Source organism: Centrocercus urophasianus, unplaced genomic scaffold, assembly GCF_019232065.1.
Source record: "Centrocercus urophasianus isolate 14NV4802_14NV808 unplaced genomic scaffold, USGS_Curo_1.0 seq_12, whole genome shotgun sequence".
NCBI lineage: Eukaryota > Metazoa > Chordata > Aves > Galliformes > Phasianidae > Centrocercus > Centrocercus urophasianus.
Window position 1 is genome coordinate 19,939,280 of NW_024884364.1, and position 21,283 is coordinate 19,960,562.

Below are 21,283 nucleotides of genomic sequence, written 5' to 3' on the forward strand. Positions count from 1 at the left end.
CTTGATGGCTTTAGGGAACCTTGTCATTCCCTGTAGCCTTCTCTCAGACCCAGTTGTGTGGCTCTGAAATCACTCAGCTGGTAATTAGGTATTTATCAGATTGTTTCTGAAAAGGGATGAGACAGTTATCTGACACAATTATCTTTGAAAATTGAATCCCTCTTTTCTGGTCCTGCTGAGGACATTCAAAGGTGCTGTGAATGTTTAAAGCTAAATGCCTTTGAAAAACCCTTGCTTTTTTATGTCAGGTATAACAGAGGAGTCCAAATGCAGTCAAAGGAATTTTTTTTAACCTTTCAGGCACTGAATTTTCTTTCTATCAAGCATTGTTTCTTTTCCACTTGGCTCCGTTTGGAAGTACATTTGACAACCAACCACTTCACTCCTTCAAATATCCCCTGTTTAAGAAATACTGTTGATGTTCATGTGTTATTATGAATAACTTTTTAAATGCAAGTTCACAACTTTTCTTTTGTAGATATTGGCCTTTCAATTAATTGATTGATTGGAATATGTAATGATTTAATCCTATTTCAGTTCTACTTTTAAAGAAAATATGTAACAACTGGTGTGTTGAAACTATATCAAGGCATTACTAATCCTATTTTTCACCTGAATTTTTTTTTTTTTAACCTATAATCTCAGAAACTTTAACGTAGTTCCAAGATGAAAAAGTGATGAGTATTTAGTTCTAGGATAGCAGTTTTAAAACACAGTATCTCATGTTAGGAAGCATGCAGCAGATACAATACCCAATCTTCCCAAACAATCCTTTGAAAAATCTTGGAAGTCAAGATGAGGATTGCTGGTTTAATATACCAGAGAGGGGAGAAAGAGATAATGCATCTGTAGCATAAGATATAAGTTCTTGTTTTGTTTCGATCACTCCTTGATTGTATTTTCAAAAATCAATAACTTCTTAACATTTAGACGGCTCTTAAGAAGGGTCTAACAGAAAACACAGGAATGAGTCCATCGTTACTGAATTTGACACAAAGTTATTAAAATAGAAGCATATTCTTACTATTTTGAAGAGATACCATTAACTTTTAACAAGTTCAAACCCCTTGGAAGTAATGTATTGTGGCTTAACCCAACAGGTAGCTATGCATCACACAGTTGTTTGCTCCACCCCCCACCCTCTCAGTGGAATGGAGGAGAAATATCAGGAAATTATTTCTAAAAAAGTAGAATTCATGGGTTAAGATAAAAACTATTTACTAAGATGGAAAAGGGAGGGGAAAAAACAAAAAAGATAATAGCAATGGTAATAATTTATCTGCAAAACATGTGATACAGAAGCAATTTCTCACCACCTGCACGCAAATGTCCAGCCAGACCCAAAGCATTGAGTGCCCACCCAGGCAGCTCCCTACCATTCTTCAAGTGTTTTTTTTTTTTTTTTTCATGATGTCATGTGGTATGGGATACCCCTTTGTTCAGGTCAGCTGTCTTTGTTATGTGCCCTCTCAGTTCCCACACTAGTGGGGCAGTATGCATTGGTGTGTTATCAACATTATTTTTTCTTCTAGAGCCAAACCATAACATCATACCAGACATTATGAAGGAAAAATGAACTCTGTCCCAGATGAAACCATGGCACTTAAGTTTGAGCAGGAGATACTTAATTTCTATATCCCTTCATTTTTGTACAATGAATTTATTCAAATGAAAGATAGAGGTAACTGACACTGTAGGAGAATGTGTCGTCTTCTGCATGACTTTTTACTGCATTTTACTGCTTGCCAGCCACAAGTAGTATTCCTAATGGGGAAACTTCCTTTTTACTACTGATTTCTACTTTTTCCAGATTTGAGAAGCAAGAGAAATACCAATGATTTTATGTCATAGATATTGCTTTTTTCTTTCCTGAGTAGCTGTAGATGAGCATCTGATGATTGACAATCCTATAATTTGAGTTCAGAATCAAGTCAAAGAAATTCAGTTTTCTTTCATGTTTGCTGAATTGCAGGCAGAAAAATTTCACTAAAATGGAGCAAAGTATTTAAAAGATTAAGTCCTCTTACATAGTCCAAGAACTGCGTTTCAAAATAATTGTATTTTAAAATTGTATTGTTTGAGTTAGTTGAAACCAGAAGACTGCTGCTTCTTTGTCAGGCATCTTTAATTATAGAAAAACTAGTGATCTGCACCTAAGAAGAGCTGAAAGTGTCACTTTCTTCTAGGTACTAGAAAAAAACAAGTAACTTTTAATAGACTATAGATATCCCTAAAACTACATTGCCTCCGCTTCTCCAACAAGTGCCTGTGCATGCCTGCAGGTAGTGTCCTGAACTGTGGAATATTTAGCAAAGACCATTCTGTCTTGCTTTCTTATATGGCTTCTTGACAGTGATGATACAAATGTCTTTGCATCTGCCCTCTCTTTCCACAGCTTTTTACTGTATTAGCAGTTTCAATAAAAAAGGCTCATCAACAGAATGAAATAACTTTTAGGAGTTGTGTAAAGTTTTGTCCAATGAATTCACTCCTGAGTCTCACCAGTTATCTCCCCCATGAGTGGCTCAAAATAAAATAGAGGACAAAACATAAAATACTGCAGGTCTGTGCAAGAGAACAATTTGCAAGTCAAAATTGATTGTTGCATTTCTGGGGAGTAATCAGCCTGAATGTACGAACTACTGAGATGAAAACTGCATTGTGTGCTTTCAGTTTATCCATATTCTCTGGTTACCTATGGAATCAAGAGATTATTCCAAACAAAACTCTCATCACAAACCATTTTTGACCATGCATTGAGGACTGCTCACCGGACAAATTATTTTTCCTAGCGTTTGTATATCCTTTTTTTCCTTTATTGAGCCCTGAAACACATGCCAAGCATAGTAGCTCCATTCTGTCAGTCTCTGCTGATGCTGATACCTTTTCTAGACAGTCTGCACTAAGGATGTTATGATTAATTTTCTGTGACATTCTTCTCTCGTTTTGTTTCATTTTACTACAGCATTTCCTGAGACAGTATATGGACTGTTGATTTTGGTGCTGTGGTTTCTAAACAGTGCAGCAGTAGGCTGAAAACTACCTCTGAAGATTGCCTGTTCCAGTCCTATTTAGGTCAAGGTCCGCTAGAGAGGGTTTCCATGGTACGTAACTTGTCGGGTTTTTGCATAGTCTCAAAGAAGGAGATCCACGTATTTCTGAGCACCTTGTTCCACTGTCCAGTCACCCTCATGGTAGAAATGTTTTCTTATTTTAAAATGGAGTTTTTCATGTTTCAATTTGTGCATTTTGCTGGGTACCACAGAGTGAAATCTGGCTCCTTTTTTTTCATTTCTTCCCTTCAAGTCTTTGTGTACATGGATCAGATCCCCCCAGTGCATTCTCTCCCCAGGCTGAGAAGTCCCATCTCTCTCAGTCTCCTCTCAGTGCTCCAGTCTCTTGGTTGTCTTTACTGGATTTGCTCCACCAAGTTTGTATGAGTCTTGCAATTAGGAGCCAGTGCTGGACCCAGTACTCCATACTTAGCCTACCAGCACAATCGCTTCCTGTGACCTGCTGGCTACTCTTTGCAGAACAGCCCAAGATACTTCGGCCTTCTTAGCAGCAAAGGCACCTTTCTGACTCAACTTGTTGTCCACCAGGACCTCCGGGTCTCCAGAGTAACTTGATCCATCACCCTCTCAGAGACCAGAGGTGTGTCTGACTGGCTCTGGTTGTTCCATCTTAAAGGTAAAAGGGACTTTTGCTGTCTTCCAGTTCTCAGGAACCTGAGAAACCTATTGATTGTCATGACCTTCCAAAGCTAATCAAGAGTGGCCTTGCAGTGACACTGGTTAGCTCTTTTGGCTCACACATGTTAATCCTATTGGATCCCTGGGACTAATGCGTCCATATTAAATGATATCTAATCTGACCCTCGTCTACAAAAGGCAAGTATTTCTTAATCTTAACTTCTAGTCTCAGGAGCCTGGAATTTGTGATGGCTATTTGTGATGGTCTTTCCAACAAAAATTGAAGTGAAAGAAGATGTAGAGTGCATGTGCATTTTCTTCATCCTTTGTCACTCCGCTTAGCAGCAGGCCCTCTTTTTCCTGCTGTTCTGTTTGACACTTAAGTGCTTGTGGAATCCCCTCTTGTTGCTCTTTACAAACCTTTCCAGAATAACCTTCAGGTCTTTGTTGGTTTTCCTAATCCCATTCTTGCACATTTGGACATTGTTTTTGTATTCCTCCAGCCATAGCAGGCAAAAAAAGGGAACAGGAAGCACCCTAACTTAATTTGCAGGGGAAAGACCAATATTCTGGGGTGAAGGGACGAAGTTCTGAACCTAGAAGGGTACAGATCACTGTTACTTTTCTTGAGTGGCTCCAATTCACATAATTATGGGAAATCACGGTTTTGTTTGGATTACATTTTTGTCTTTTTTTTTTTTTTTTATTTGCTTGTTTTTTATTTTGCTTTCTCTTTACGCTCTGTCTTTGACACATTCCAGGTCATGCATCACACCCTGCGTATCTACTGAATGATTAATATATTGATTCCTTTTGTAGAAAGCATGTTCTATTGCTTGCTGTCTCATTTATGGACTCCTCTCTGAGGAAATGTTGTTGTTGAAGCTGTCCATTGTTCAAAATTCATCTCAGTTTATTTAGCTGGTGAAGTGAAGGAAACATTATAGATTAGCAGAGCTTCTGGTAGAGAGATTACTTATGAGACTGGTAGGAGGAAAAAGATTTTTCTTTTGTCGTATGTTTGGTTCTTCTCACTGAGCTTTCATGTGCAGGCAATTCTGTAGTAGGTATTTAGGATTTAGACTGAAGTCTGGGTTCCTGTTCCTGCCTCCCAGTAGGATTTAGTGGACAAATATGGGCATAGCTTTTTTTTTTTTTTTTTTTTTTTTTTTTTTTTAATTATTCTAAGTGAACTACTGCTTAGGCAGTAAATACATCAAGCAAAGAATCAAGTTACTTAAAAATCTCAGTAAGACTGTTTATATGGGTTTGCTGCTTGCCTGGCTAAAAGTGCAAATTGAGAGCGTAGAGTACATTTTTGTTTTACACAATGCTTTTCTCTGGATTAAACAAAATAAAAAGCAAAACAAAACTCCACAGCAATTGTTTCTTAAAAAATCAAACATGTTGCTATAGTAAAACTATAGTATAGTAAAGCAAGGTAAACTTTGTGAATAGATGCACATGCCAGTTCCCTGGAGCTGTCTACTGAAACTGTCCCTGAAAAGATCACAATCCAGATCCACCAGTGTTCTATGCTACTACCTACTCTGGTTTAAATAGACATATATTTTCATAGCTGATTTTGTCTTAGTAGAGTTGATTTACTTTGTATCCAAAGCCGGCCATTTCTTCCCCCCCCCAGTTCATCTACTCTTTTTCATTCTTGTTCCTAATTGGAAACAATGTATGCATTACTTCTCATTCTCCTAGAACTCTAAATAAATTCATTTTAACAAAGACAGGATATTTAAAATCTTCAGTGATAGGTAACTTTACTGATGATAATGCACAGAAGGAGGATTAAGCTCAAAAGTAGTGTCAGTCTAAACATAAATGGTGAGATACCTGGAGTCTGACTAATAGACATGGAATTCTGACTAATAGACAGAAAAAGGATTGAATGACTGAGAAGCTCCATTTAATAACAGCAGGCCTAACAATGAATGAAGAGTTTCAAAAATAGCTTGCATTTAAAAGTAGTTTTTATTTTGTTTCAGAAGGAGTTTCTGTTTCTTATATCTGTAGTAAATTTTTGTTTATTCACTCCAGAATGGTCTTTGGCAACAAACTTCTGATTCATCTTGTAATTAAACTATCTTTTTCAATGTAGTATTTAACAAAGATTGTAAATCTCATAAGAATAATTTAATAGTAAAACTTATAGAAAATAAGTTAAAATCTTGATTGCTTGATTTTTGTGTCCTTTTCTTCAACTCAAAATCCTGTGAAAATGTAGTCTTAATGAGTTGTTTACTATTTCTGGAAAAAAAAAAAAAACACAAACCCACCAAAAACATAAATAGTCAAATTGTTGTTTATTTTGAGTGGTTTTGAGGGAAAATGATTTAAAAAAAAAAAAAAAAAAAAAAAAAAAAATTAAGGAGAGGGGAGGAGAGAGAAAACCAGGATTGTTTTTGTTGTTGGTGTTTTTTGTTGTTGTTGTTGTGACTTGATATCTTTATTTCTGCTGCTGTATGCTGGGCTGACTGTAGTGATAAATAGCAGTATGCCTGGAAAGTGGTAGAAAATAATTGATTAGACTCTTTCTCTTAATTTACAATAGTGCTTCTTTCTCCTCTGGGTTTGTGCAGTTTAATTTGCAATTGATTCTTTAATGATTATAATGTCATTGAAGAAACAGTGTTTATCTTCATTGTGTAGCATGGACAACACATTGTGCTTGTATCTTTTCTTGCACATTCTGGTGCAGATCTGTACTCATTTAGTATGGTGTTATGCGAGATCTCAGGACAGCTGAAGTTTATATGGCTAGTGCATCCTTATGTCAGTGGCAACACTTAATTGGTGGCAGTCCTCGTTCTACAAAATTGGTTTTGTAGTTCAGACACTGAAAGACTAATTGAAGGGTAAAACTGGAATATTTGATACAATTATTATAGTCAAAATGTGTTATGACAATGCATGGATATGAATAGAAGTTATAAATATTAGGGTTACTCTGGAATTAATATCTCTTTTGTTATTATTGCCAGTGGCATCAGAGGCAGATGTTGGTAGTATGGTAGTAGAGGCTGAACATAATGTTGGGGGCATCTTTGGTTTCAGCAACCATGAGATAGTGTAGTTCTGGATCTCACATGGAAGAAATAAAGCAGTAAGTAGGATTGCAACCCCAGACTTCAGGAGAGTTAACTTTGACCTCTTCAGGGGCCTACTTGGAGACATCTCATGGGTTAGATTATTGGGAGATAAGAAGGCCCAAGAGAGCTGATTGACATTCAAGTAGTGCTTATTCCAAGCTCAAGATCAGTGCATACCTGAGTGTAAGAAATCAGGCAAAAGTGCTAGAAGACATTCATGGATGAGCAAGTATTTCATGGAAAAACTGAAATGGAAGAAGAAAGTCTGTGGAATATGGGAAAGTTCTCTGGCCACTAGAGAAGAATATAGGAATACTGTCAGGTCACACAGGGGTGCAACAAAGAAGGCTAAGATCTACTAAAATCTGGTGAGGGAAATTAGCAATAACGAGAAAGACTTCTTTATGTATGTCAATAGCAAAAGAAAAGCTGGGAGGAAGTGCTGCTGAATGAGACAAATGCCCTGATAACAGAGGACACAGGAATGAGTTACAAAACACCTTGTTTGCTTCAATATTTACTGCTAACATGGTCCCTCAGGAATCCTAGATCCTTGAGATCAGAGTCTGGGGAAAGGAAGACTTCCCCTTGTTCAAGGAGGATCTAGTCAGGTATTGTGTAGGCAAACTCAATACATACAAATCAAGAGTTCTGATGGATTGTACCCACGAGTACTGAGAGAGCTGGCAGAAGTGATTGTCAGGTTTCTCTCTATCATCTTTGAAAGGTTATGGAGAACAGGAAAGATTTTCAAGGACTAGATAAAGGAGAATGTCTCCCCAGTCTTCAAACAGCAAGAAGGAAGAGCTGGCAACTACAGGCCAGTCAGCCTCACCTCTGTCCCTGGGAAGATGATAGAAATCTTATCCTGGATGTCATCACCAAACAAATGGAAGAAAAGAAGGTTATCAGAAATAGTCAATATGGGGAAATCACGCTTGACCAATCTGGTATCCTTTTATGATGTCATGACCAGTTGGGTATGTGAGGGGAGAATAGTAGATGTTGTCCGTCTTGACTTCAGATAGGCTTTTGACATCCTTGTAATGAAGCTTAATAAGTGTGCAATAGATGAATGGACAGTGAAGTGGACTGAGAACTGGCTGACTGGCAGAGCTCAGACGTGGGATCAGTGGCATAGAGTCTAGTTGGAGGCCTGCAACTAGTAGTGTTCTTCAGGGTTCAGTATTGAGTCTGATCTTGTTCAGTGTCTTCATCAGTGACCTGGACAAAGGGATAGAGTGCACTATCAGCAAGTTACTGATGATACAAAGCTAGAATGAGTGATTTATACACTAAAAGGCTGTGCTGCCATACAGTGGGACCTAGACAGGCTGGTGAGTTGGCCAGAGATTAACCTGATGAGTTTCAGCAAGGACAAGTGCAGAGTCCTACACCTAAGGAGGAATAACAGCATGTATCGGTCTAGATTTTGGGCTGACCTGATGGGAAGGAACTTTGCAGAGAAGGACCTGAGTGTCTTGGTAGACAACAGGTTGGCCACAAGCCAGCAGTGTGCCCTTGTGGGCATGAAGGCGAGTGGTATTCTGGGGTACATTAAAAAGAGTATGGCCAGCAGGTCAATGGAAATGATCCTCTCCTTGTACTTTGCCCTGAGGAGGCTGCATCTGGAGTCCCATGTTCAGTGAGAGAATTTAGTGGAGGGCCACAAAGATGATTAAGGGCCTGGACTATCTCCTGTATGAGAAAAGGCTGGGAGATCCAGGACTCTTAAATCTGGAGAAGAGGAGACTGAGGGGGAATCTTATGAATGCATATAATGGATGGTTGTCAAATGAATGGGGCCAGGCTCTTTTCAGTAGTGCCTAGCAACAGGACAAAAGGGCAGTAAACACAAATTAGGACTTAGGAAATTCCATACAAACGTGAGGAAAAAAAATATGGACTTCGATGGTTACAAAGCACTGGAACAAGCTTTCCAGAGAGGCTGTGGAGTCTCCTTCTCTAGAGATATTCAGAACCTGTCTGGACACTTTCCTGTGTCACCTGCTGTAGAGAATCAGCTTTGGCAGGGAGTTGAACTAGGTGATCTTCAGAGGTCCCTGCCAACCCCTACAATTCTGTGATTCTGTGGTCATGACCAGGTGTCTTTAGAAGATCTCTAAGGATGGAGACTCCACAACATCTCTGAGCAGCCTGTACCAGTGCTCTATCATTCATACAGGAAAGAAATACTTCCTGTTGTATAGACAGAGCTTTTTGAGTTTCAGTTTGTGCCCACTGTCTCTTGTCCTGGTGCTGGGCACCACTGAAAAGAGGCTGGCTATGCCTTCTTTGCAGTTTCATAGCTCTGTTATGTGATTTTGTCAGCTGGCATTTAAGAATCATAACCAAAATTTCTCATTTCAGTATATGTGTTTTCAGTTGCAAGGGAAATAAATACAAGAAGAGAGAAATAAGTGGAGGTATGGTGTTATCAAGGTCCAGTGTAATTATATTTTGTTGGACTAGAACTTCATGCATCAGCCTACCTCTCAGTTCCAATCATGTTCAGTGGTCTCTAATTGTTAGTTGAGGTAAGGCAGTTATGGTTATCTAGTAACTTGACAAATACATGAAATATCATCTCTTTTGTCACCAGGAACTTGATGTGAAGCTCCAGATATTATACAACACATAAATAATTGTGAGCACATTTTATTTTGAACTGAGATAAAGGCTCTTATCAAAGCAACAAAGCAAAGCAATAAAATTATTGCATTTATTTGAAGATTGTATATACTCAAACACATTTGTCTAAAAAACTTTGGATGTTTTTAGAAGCTTATGATTATCTAAAGAATGCCACATGTTATTCAGAAACCTGTAAAGGAAAAGCATCGTTGTACAGATACATATACTGAATATGGGATCTGGAGAGTTCTGGCCAAGAAATACTGAGCGCCAACATAGTTGATGTGCAAGAGAACAAATAGGATGAGCAGAAATTATTTCTGAACTGTGGTGGAGTTGTGAATACTTCTAACCAGAAAACCGTAGGTTAAGAAAAATGAGTCTAAAAGTCACATTTAATCTAAAGATTCTCCTTTGTGAAATTCAATTTTCCTACCAGTCACTTGAGAAGTTTCATCCCTTAATAACACAAACTCATTAGAAAGATCCCTTAACAGCTGCATTTATTACTGGGTGAAATTGTCCATAGTCTTTGTTGAGCAAAAACACATCACAAAACGAGTATTGTTGTAGTTTTAACCTGGGTTTTATAGAAAGCCAAATGCCACTGAAGTACATTTTTTAAACATAAGCAACTATCTTGCTAAATTTCTTAATAGCTTGAGTTAAATCATAACCAGATAGCATGCAGCACTTAAAAAAATATATTGAAACTCCTCATTTCTACCTTTAAAACATCTTTTTAAGGTTTGGATGTTCTGTAAGGATATTTAATGTATTTTTGATTGTAGTTTATAACTTTCTAATTGTTAGAAAAAAAAAAATGACATATTTACCTTTATGGCTGACTGTACTGAAACCAGCAGACTTTACACAGTTATGCTAGGTAAAAATATTTGGGAGTAACTTAAATTTATCATTAATTCATCTGTTCTTATTTCCATTGCTCAATGCAGGTAATATTTACGTTAGCGCTGCTGAGCTGGTGTAATGCAAGGAAGGACACATCATGAAATGGAAACATTATCCTTTTTTGGTAATAGCAGCTGCATGCAGCCTTTCCAGATGTCATCACTTACTGGGTCAGCTTATTCCAGGTAGGTACCTTTTATTTAAACATAAATGTTCATATTTTTAAGAATTATTTTTATGATGTCAGTGTGAATACATGCATGTATATACATAAAACTCTCTCTCCGTATGTTCATTGTTGGGGGGGGATGAGTTTAGTAATTTATGCGCATATCTGTCTATCAAAATGCAGGATTTAATAAGTGCTGTGGTGTCTGTGCTGCAATTAATTGTTTGTCTCGATTATAAAGGGCAATACTAAAAAAAAAAAAAAAAAAGAAGCCTGAAAATCAAAGTAAGAAAAGATTAAGGTGGCTATTAAAACATTCCTTTGATTAGTGCTGTTGGAGGGGGGAAGAATACAGAGTGCAGAAGCTGACTTGAAGATCAAAGAGAATAGGAAATCTATAGAGAACCTTCCTGAAGAAGGAAAATGGCAGGCCATTGCAAATGTGAAGTAGCTGAAATGCTATGTCCTCAGTGAAATTCTGGTAATCATGCCAGTATCCATATGTGGAAAGTATTACTAATGTGGAGAGAGAAGTAATAAGTGTGTTTAAAAAAAAAAAAAAAAAAAAAAAAAAAAAACAGGAAAATGCTGTCCAGCTTGAAAGAGAAAGTGATGGGTAGCTTGTATAATTCAACAGCAGCGTGCAGTGGTTTTGTGGTTGAAGCAAAGTACCAGAAATAAAATGTGGCTTTTTTTTCTTTCTTTAGAACAAATCAGTAAAAACATCTTCTGAGTCATTCTGAATCATTTTCAGTACTTGTAGTGAAAACAAAACAAACTTTGATTGTTACTGATAATAATGTACACTCTTTCAGTAAAATGTGGGAAGAACCAGAAGACATACAAGGAAAATATGAAAGTAACATACTGATTTTTTTGGTGTGGTATTTTTCTTTTCTGTTTTGCATTTGGATAGTAATCTAAAGACTGTACTGCCTGGATTTCTAACTTGATTACGCTGGGCATACAGATTTTTTTTTTGCCTATACAATTCTTCATATGTACAAACGCAACTAGTTCAAACACAAATACTCAGTGAAAAGAGAAAGAAAAAGATTTTCCCTTCAAAGATTTGTTGTCCCGTAATGAAAAGTGGCTCACAGAATGTAAATTAGGGAAGTGAGTTGATACTGGTTTTTTTTTTATTTTTTTATTTTTTTTAATCTAATTTTGTTGGATTCAAATGCATTATGTAGGAGATGCAGAAAGACTCCGGAATAAAGTAAGATGCAAGTTAAAATTATCATTTTAAAAGTTTGACCTCAGACTTCAAAAACCATTTCAAAGCAATTTGCCTGTCAGAAAGACATCTACTACTCTTTGTAAAAGGAACGCCTGCAGATCCAAATGTATTTGCATGATAGCTACCTCCAACCACTCGCATTGGTTTCAATTTAGTCCTAGTTTTGTAGACACTACTAAAAAGGCTCTTGGCATTGTATTACTTCCGTCAAATTAGTTTCAGAATAAAATCTCAGGTGACATTTTGATTTTGTCCTTGTTTTGTAATTTTCATCACAGATCCAATGCTTGAACCAGGAGATTACCCTGCTTAGCCAGACACTGGTGTGCTCAGTCTAGCTGAGCGGGGTGCCAGAAGTGTGAATATCACAAATGATCAAATCTAGCATGGAGGTTTTTTGTTTGTTTGTTTTTGTTTTGTTTTTCCTTGAAGCAGTTCAACCCAATCACTTTTTGCTCTTTTCATGGCTTTTTCTTACAAAGCTTGTCATTCCTAATTTTTTTTAATTGCACAGAAAGATCTGTGCAAAATCTGAAATGCTTTCATTCACTTAATTGTGGGGGAGAAATAATGCTTCTTTGGAATTCTGCTGTATTCTTAAACACAGATAGAGATAGATACGTAGATATAAGAGGAGACAACAGCTTTTTCTGAGAATTGCTTAAAGCAGTAACTGCTAAAACAACATGTCAGATCACAGCACTGTTAATTGGTATATTGTTGCTTTGTTTTGCATTGTTTGATTTTGGTGAGAAAAATTCCTTCCAAAAATCATTCAATTAATTATTTCTAGATAAATTTTTTCCTTGCTAGAAAAACCTTTAATAATGGAATTTTATTGTTTCAAACTCTCAAATTCTTAACATTGTTCTGGCTTACTGATGACAAACTCTCAGAAATTTGTTAATGCTTGCCCTAAGAACTAAAATTCTTGACTTCAGTAAAATGTGATGAATTTTAATGATGGTCTTACAACTTTGAAATGTTTGCTGCCATTTTTTCTGAATCTTTTCATATATTCTTGTTGAGTCTCACTCTTTTGCATATGGGGTCCACAGGGAAGTACTGTCTCTCCCCTTTATTAAAATCATGGCTGAGCCTTTCATCTCATGTCATTACATCTTACCTCTAATTCACATATAAAATACACTCGGTGTTCCACTATGGTTGTCTCCTGAGGCATAAAGTACCTCTGCCTTGGCACATCTTTATTTAATCAGGAGTGGAGTATTATCTGGAAGGATGTGATTTTTTTTTTTTTTTTTTTCTTCTTTCCAGTTTTTCGGCATATTTAAAAGCTGAATAACTCGATTGTTGATTTTAAAGTGCTCTGATCTAAGAAAACATGGCATTAACTAATGCTATGTTATGTTTGGATGCATACATTTTTCTCTGTGCTTTCAATTATGTTATTGAAATGTTTTAAAGTTTGCATTTACTACATTGTCAAAAATACTGAAGTGCAACAAAAGAACTTCAAATCCTACAGGTAGAAAAAGTCTTGAATAATTTAAATTGGATTTTTTTTTTTTTTTTTTTTTTTTTTTTTTTTTTTCCAGTTTAAATTATTAGAGGTGGGCACAACCTTTTCAAAGTTGTGATTTGATAGCAAAAGCAGTACAAGCATTTCTCATGGACCTGGCTAGGCTTGTGATCAGATCTTTAGAAGGCAGTAGTACTGTGTATGTGAAAGTATCCTCCATCTGAAGTGGAATAGGTGCCACATATGTGGGATCTAATCAATCTTTGAGCTTTATAGAGATATCTGGAAAAAGGAAATCTTTAAAACCTTATAACAGTTTTTTAATGCTCCTGGTAGATTTAATAATATAATTGCTCTAAGAGAAATCTTGGAAAGTGGAGGATGAAGAGAAAACTTCTTTTGAATTTAGTTTTTTTGAGATTTTCATAGAGGTGTTACAGACCTCCATCATATACAAATTCTGTCTCCCACTAATTGAGTAAATGCTAATCTTATGCCGTTATCCCTAATTTTTAAGTAAAATGGATCGTTTTTCTGATATCTGTTTTGATTCTTAAATATTAACTGTATTTTTTTCCTCCAGAAAATAGGTTTTTCTAGAGATAAATAACAAAGCATAATGTAAAATATATGCAACAAAATGTACATTTGAGAACAACGTTTCACCAGTGTAAGTTTTATACAGAAAATTCTACAAACTTCTCTGATAATCATAGGAGCTTGCTGGAATCCTGAAGAGAACCAGACCAGGATTTTGCTTCCTGTGGAGCAGAGAAGAATATTTCAAAATTCACTTTCCCTAGTACTTCTTGGCTTACTAATAAAACATTGGAGAAAATATCTTCACTATCATAGGTTGTCTCTTTTGACAAGACAGTTATTATTCATAATTAAGCTTTCATAAATGGAGTCTAATGTTCAAGTAGAGTATGTATCTTTTGCTTACCTTTAAAGCCATGCTATGGAGTAAGTTGGGAGCTTTCATCAAGGTCATCATAACTTACTAACATGAGGAGCCATCTAATTCAGCCTCTTCAAGGATATTATTTGTTTTGTTTTTAAATATAAATTAACTTTTCAGTTCTTCAGAATCTGTGCACTGGATAGGTAATAAAAGCTTACGGATTTGCAGGTGTACTTTGCTACGTGCTTTTCAAAATGCTGGAATTATCTGATTATGGTACTTTGGCTTTATAAGTGTTTGATACATTTTAACAAGAAATTCTATGTTATTGTGGTTTCCCTACTACCTGTGAAGTCATCGTGAAAAGATGGCTCCTAACACTGAAAGATCCTCATTTGCTGCTTCATAAAGATTCATTCTCCTATTGTTTTAAAGTGCCTGAATGAAATTTTGATTAGATATCCAAAATAAATCTCTCAATGATCTGAGTAAGGTGTTGAATTGCTCACTTGAAGAATATATCTAGTTTTACGGTTTTGCAGGCTTTTCTGAGAGCAATATTAAAAAAATGAAATGTTCAGCCCCACTTAATCCACCATTTAACTACTGCCTCTCTTTTGACACTGTGTCAGTAGCAAAGGAAAAAGGATTCAAATTCTGTACAAGCTCCTGTTTGTGGAACTGTAAAGGACTCACTGAGCTAAGGAAATTAAGAGTGACCTGTACTCCCTTGATACTTTTTAAAAAGTAGAGGATATAGATTTGCATTCCTTCATCTGGAAAGAATAGATTTCACCCATTCTGAGTGAATTATGTAGCAGCTGAGCTGATAGTTAAAAAAATGGCATTTATTTTGATTTTATTTTTCTATCTCTTTGAAACAGTGATGCTCATAATTATTTTGTGGTGGGCTAGTAAACATTTCAGAGTACCTGGACAGGAAAGTCTAGTTTGTAGGTCAGTGGGGAAATAAGGGAAAGGATAGATACCAAAAACCTCACAACTTATGTAAAATCTGAGCCTTCTCAGGAAGAGGTGTTTTGTTCCCAGAGGAACATTAACTCTAAAGTCAGAAGGACATGATTTATCAGATTTCTACGTATCAGTCTCCAATTTCCATTTAAATTCCTCTTATTCTTTAGTTGAATATGAGAGAAAATGAAGATAACCTCTAGCTACTTCTGATTAAAGACATATGTATAAGATTGAAAGTGTGTAAGTGGGCGCAATTACAGAAAAACTGAGGTTTCAACTCATGTCTGAAGATCATCTTGTCTGATTTTTTGCTCAGAACAATGCTATCATCTGAATTAAATCAATTTGCACAAGGTCTCATCTAGCTGAGTTCTGAGCGTCTTCTAGGATGGAAATTTCATAAACTCTTCGGGGCACTTTGGTGTATTTTTCTTCCTTCCTTAGAGAGAGTTGAAACTTTTAGTATTGTAGTTTGTGACTTGCTTCTTGTCCTTCCACTGTGCAAGTCTAGCTGGCTCTCACTTCCACAAGACTTTCTGTAAGGTAGTTGAAGTCTGCAATTACTCTCCTGTCTTAGAGTTCTGTATGCTAAACTAACCCAATTCCCTTAACCTCTCCCTGTTTTTCCGTATGTCTCAGCCTTTGACAATCTTAGAAAAATGGGGAAGAATCCCCATGAGTCTCTATTTCTCTCTTGGAGCAAATGGTTCAAGAATGGAAGCATTTTTCCATACACAGACTCTTTAATGACAGCTGGATGAAATAAATCACCCCTTGACCTGTTGATTTTGCTCTCACTGAAGCACCCCCAGATTGTTGGTAGGCTCCTCTCGGCAAGGACATGCTGCCAGCTCGAATTCACCTTACTCATTGGTACCACAGATTTGTGTCATGTTCTTAACTTCCTGACATATACCTTCTACCACCAAAAGGATCTGTTGACAAACTACTGGCAAGAAATGCTTTATTTTGGTGCATGTTCTCTCATTTTATTTTCACAGGGTTTAATGTATAACAGTATTGACTATAAATTACATCTTTGTGATTCTATTTTGCTGTAAGTTTTGATGAATCTGTAAGTGATGCATAGCAAGGGATGATAATGTATTGGTTTTTTTTACGCGTGCCTTCAAGTTTGTAGACAGTGATCGAATTCAGAGAAAGCAGTCAGAAGGGTTAGGCCTCATAGAAGTTAAGGATCTTGTGGAAAGATGTGCTTCTATCATTTGCATCCAATTGACTTGAAGCAGACAGAACTCAGATTTAAAGAACAAAAGATAAAATACGTACCTTTTGTTTAGCCCCTACAAAGATGAATCTTGCAGCAAAAATATTTAAGAAGATAGACAAATAACAATTTTCCTCTCTTTTTTTCTTTTTTCATCTGTGCTCTCAGAAAGACCAGATTTGTTTGTGTAAGAGCATAGTCCATACTGTAACCTTTTGTGGAGGTAGCAGTACAGCTAAAGTCATCTGATCTGACCACTGTGTATTCCTATGCGTATGTATAAAAATTTGTAAATGTATAGACAACATGCATTTATCAGTTGATAACTGACTGAAAAGACATTCTGTGTCATCTGTCCTTTGAAGTGTGGGTTAATATGTCATCTTTGCAAAATATTTGAAAAATGTTCTTAAATCACAGCATTCGTGAATTGAATTCTCAGAGTATTTCACTATTTCCTATTCTTTATGGTGTCAGTTTGTTTTTCCCTTTTTTTTTTTCCGGGGAGGTGGGAAGGTAGACAAAGGTTTGGAATTCTTATCAAGTAGAAACGTCATGCCATGAAAGGGGACAAATGTTGAGGCATGAAAAAAAAATCTGGCACATGCCTTGCCTTTCAGAGATTGTCACTGTGTACACTGAGGTCTTAATAAATAAAGATTGCCAGCTGTACTTAATGGCTCCTTTAGTAGCGTTTAAAAAGACATATATAAAGTAATATACTTTATTTAATTGTCTGACTATGTGGAGATAAACCAAGAGGCAGAGTAAGCTGCAAGACACTTAAGGAAGAAATCTGTATTCTTAATCTAGCTGTATATCATGTAACTATTCTGCCTTGATGATGTGACCTCTGTGATGAACCTGGCTAGTAGAGCACATGTGCTGCACCATCTTCCTAATTAAGCCATCAAAATGCACTGGAGCAAACTGAGTGACTTGCATAGACCAGTGTAAGTAATTTTAGTTCCTCTATTGCTTGGTTAATAGAAAGTGGCACTGTTCTAGATTATGACTGATAGAGGTTATGTGCTACAGCTGCTCTTATTGTGCCTGCAGGTAGACCATTTTATAAGCAGTTTCTGTGCATACGTAATAAGGGAACACTTACTTATTTCCCGTTCTTACTTTTTGAGGGTGTAATCACAGAGACATTTCCTCCTCTTCTTATTTTTTTCCCCCCTAGAATCCCTTATCTACAATTATTCTCAAAGCACAGAGTTAGTCTACTTGTTTTTAATGCAGTAAAGGAACGTTTTCCAGAACTGATGTCAAAAAGAAAGGATGTCTACTGAAGCAGATAAAAAAGAAATAAGAAAAAATGTCAGCAGTGACAATTGGACTCTTAAGAAAAAAAGGGGAAATATTTTTTATATGGATTTCATTGGCCTCAGCTTAAGCCTCTGTAAACATGTGGTATGGATTCTGAACCTTTTATTGGTATTCTTCACGAACAATCTTACTTGAAGATTTAGAGGAGTTTTTTAATTTTTTAATTTTTTTTTTTCCTTTCTTAGAAACAGATATACAAAAACTATCAGACTGGCATAGTCAGGCCTTGGCAGTCCCTGGTAGTCATTATAAACTGACTGTAAAAACATCTTCTAGTCTACATAGTTCTGTGGCACTCCAAAGCACATAGCAAGGCTACTGTAGAGGAGTTTGTGTGTCATAATCTAAGAATGAATTCTCTTGAATTCTGTAATTTCATGAATGTTAATGAAGAATGTATGTGTTTATAGATAATAGAATTTTGATTAGAAATTGTTCTACATAAATTAAAACAAGAATAAGTGATAAATTGTCCTGAGAAAAGTCTTCAGTTTCAAAAGTGCAGAGCAAAATGACATAGTCTCTATTGAATCTAATCTTTATTTAGGTGATCAATCTCTTAGACCTTCAAAGCAACTTAATGACTTTAACATCAATTATAAAACTTAATTTTAGTCATATCAGTGGAAGAATGTAAGAATTTACAAGGATATTTTCACACTTATGACTACTCAAGGGGTTTCTGCAGGCTTTTCTATAGTTGTTAATTTATTTTTAGTGCTGTGTAATATGGTGCCTAGGGATGCTTTATTAAGTATTTTAATAATTGTCAAATGTATTCTACAATTTCTGCCTTGATAAAAGTAGTTTACATAAACCTGTATCTATATATAAGAAAAAAAATCTTTTTTCAGGGACTGCCACCTTAATTTTGCACAAGATTCACAGAAAATTCCTACTTTTTGTCTTGTCTGAATTTTAAATCATAGTGGAATTGTTGAAACCAAATAAGTCATTTTAAGCTTTTACTCATCCTTAGCTATGGAGTTAGTTTGGCACTAACAAGTACTGTATACATTATCATGTTATCAGTACAGCAGTGAGTAAATGACTAGCTGCTGTGTGTTCCTTATTCCATTATTTTTCAAGTTTATATTTTTGTTATTAACAGCTTCAGTATTTTTCCTACATTGACGATTGTATGTTGGTAGTCAAAATAACATGTCAAATATGGTGTGTATATTACTTCCAAATCAATCAACTAAGTTTATTCTGTTGAATGAAAACAAAAACACCTAACCTTACTAATGATTTTTGCTTAAGGCATTCTTGCAGGCTGCTGTGAAGATAAAAGACCCTTTAACAGTGATGTGAAGCACATCTGGTTAGCCATTTACTGCTGAGTTTCTATGTTTAGATATTTCTTTAATTACACTTCTGTAGTCTTTTTTCTTCTTCTTTTTCCTCCCCAGTATTTCCCTATGGATAAAATTTAATGATATTATTTATAACTTGCTTTATAAATTAGATCATAAATGACTGAAGTTTATGCCTACATCATTTTGACATGCAGCTGATGTGACCTCCAAGGTCACACTTTTAATCCATGAAAATAAAAAGGCAGCTAGGCAACTAATGGTACCTGACAAAGGGATGCACTGCTGGTCTTTTTTCTTTTTCTTCCCTCACTCTCTCTCTTTTATTTGGAGTTATACCCTTCAGGGTTTCTTTTACTTACTGTACTCCCTATTAAGTATGATTAAATTGTTCCCAGTTCTCTGTACGCCCATCTGAATCTTCAGAGTTAAAAGCACAGGTGTAAAATTTAAGATTTTCATAGAATTATAGAATGGGCTGGGCTGGAAGGGACCTTAAAGATCACCCAGTTCCAATCCCTTGCCATGGGCATGGCTGCCACTCATCAACTCAAATTGCCCAGGGTCCTATCTAAGCTGGCCTTAAGTACCTCCAGGGATGGAGCACCAGAACTTCTCTGGGCAGCCTGTGCCAGGGCCTCACCATCCTCTGAGTAAAAATATTCCTTCTAACATCTAGCCTTAATTTCCCCTAATTTACTCTGAAGCCATTCTCCCTTGTCCTATCACTATCAGACCACGTAAGATGTCAGTCCCCCTCTTGTTTATAAGCTCTCTTTAAGTCTCTTCAAGGCCACAATGAGATCTCCCTAGAGCCTTCTCTTATACAAGCTAACCAATCCTAACTCCGTCAAGCTGTCTTTATAGGAGAGGTGCTCTAGCCCTGTGACTATAATCATTGCCCTTGATCTGTTCCATTAGCTCCACATCTTTACTGGGGCCCCAGGCCTGGATGCAATACTCCAGATGGGGCTTCACAAGAGCTGAGTAGAGGGGGACAATCACCTCCCTCTCCATGTTGGCCACCTCTCTTTTAATGCAGCCCAGGATACCATTGGACTTCTGGGCTGCAAGAGCACACAGCTGGCTTGTGTTCAGTTTTTCATCCACCAGGCCTCCCAACTCCTCTGCAAGGCTGCTCTCAATGAGTTCTTCTCCAAGTCATGTACAGTAAAAAATATTTTATTATATTCAGTAACTCTTCTCTAAAAGTATGGCACCACACTAACACAAAAATGATCACTTGCATGTTTTGAAATTACTCAATGTTTAAGCATGTCTTCCTTCTTTTAATCATATTTGTTGTTAAAACGTAGATTTTAATTCTAGAAATCTGCTACAGATTTAAGCTTCTTTGCCAATTTGGCATGTAGCACACAAACATCATGATTTTGAAAAGTGTGATGCTCTAATGATGCTGTTTCTGTGATCTCCCCTTGTTACATCTCTAAGTGCAGATTTGTTTATAGTTGGTAGTTGATAAGCTGCATTTCATCTGGTTATCAGTTCAGGACTAAGCATTGTTCTAATTCAGAATTGGACCAAATGGAAAGACCAAAGCCTGTGGATGTTCATGACTGTATCTTCTACTGAGAAACTGAGACATTTGGAATTGGAATTATAAGATTAAAAAACAAACAAACAAAAAAAACACTAAATCATTTTTCAGAGGCATGTGTTCAGTTGCCTCTTTCATCTATCCTCTGGTACACACGTGCACAGATTCATTATTTTCTAGTTCCTGTTGTTTTTTTTTTTCCTAGTTTTCTAGTTCCTGTTCATTTCTTTTGATTTTTATTATTTGCTTTTATTACTAGACATTACAAACTATTATCATCTGTTTATTATCACAGATGCTTATGATTGGCTTCACTGTAATCTTCAGGTTAGCTTCAACCAACACTGCACAAAGAAGTTAGCATCTGTTCTAAAATGTCAGCAGTCTGGTGGCATGCCCACTTGTATTGGTTTCTGTTTCTACTTCTAAGTTGGAGCTGTTGCGGGGGAGAAAGTCTTTATACTGTTTTAACATTTGCCTTTAACAAGGTAGTTTTGATATGTCTTAAGTACACAGATCAAAACTGGTACTTGAATCTTATAGGACTCTGTTCTAAATTTTCAAAAAAATGCCAACTATTCTAAGTTAAAACTAGGATTGTAGAAAAACTAGGATTGATGATTACTGTCTATCTTCCTTCCCAGTTTATTTTGCATTTCTTTAAAATATGTCACTTTCAAAATTTCTGTCCTTGAAAGGGCTTGCTGTATAGAGGTCAATATGTTAACTTCAG

General features: G+C 36.3%; 1 protein-coding gene across 1 annotated transcript in view; it reads left to right on the forward strand.

The window, feature by feature from the left end:
* The first annotated feature begins 10,439 nt into the window (after window positions 1-10,439).
* ROBO1 (roundabout guidance receptor 1) overlaps window positions 10,440-21,283 on the forward strand; it is a 606,013-nt gene continuing 595,169 nt past the window's right edge. The window contains exon 1 of the mRNA XM_042809975.1: window positions 10,440-10,527. Coding sequence (XP_042665909.1) covers window positions 10,440-10,527 — 88 coding nt within the window. The remainder of the gene's footprint in view (window positions 10,528-21,283) is intronic.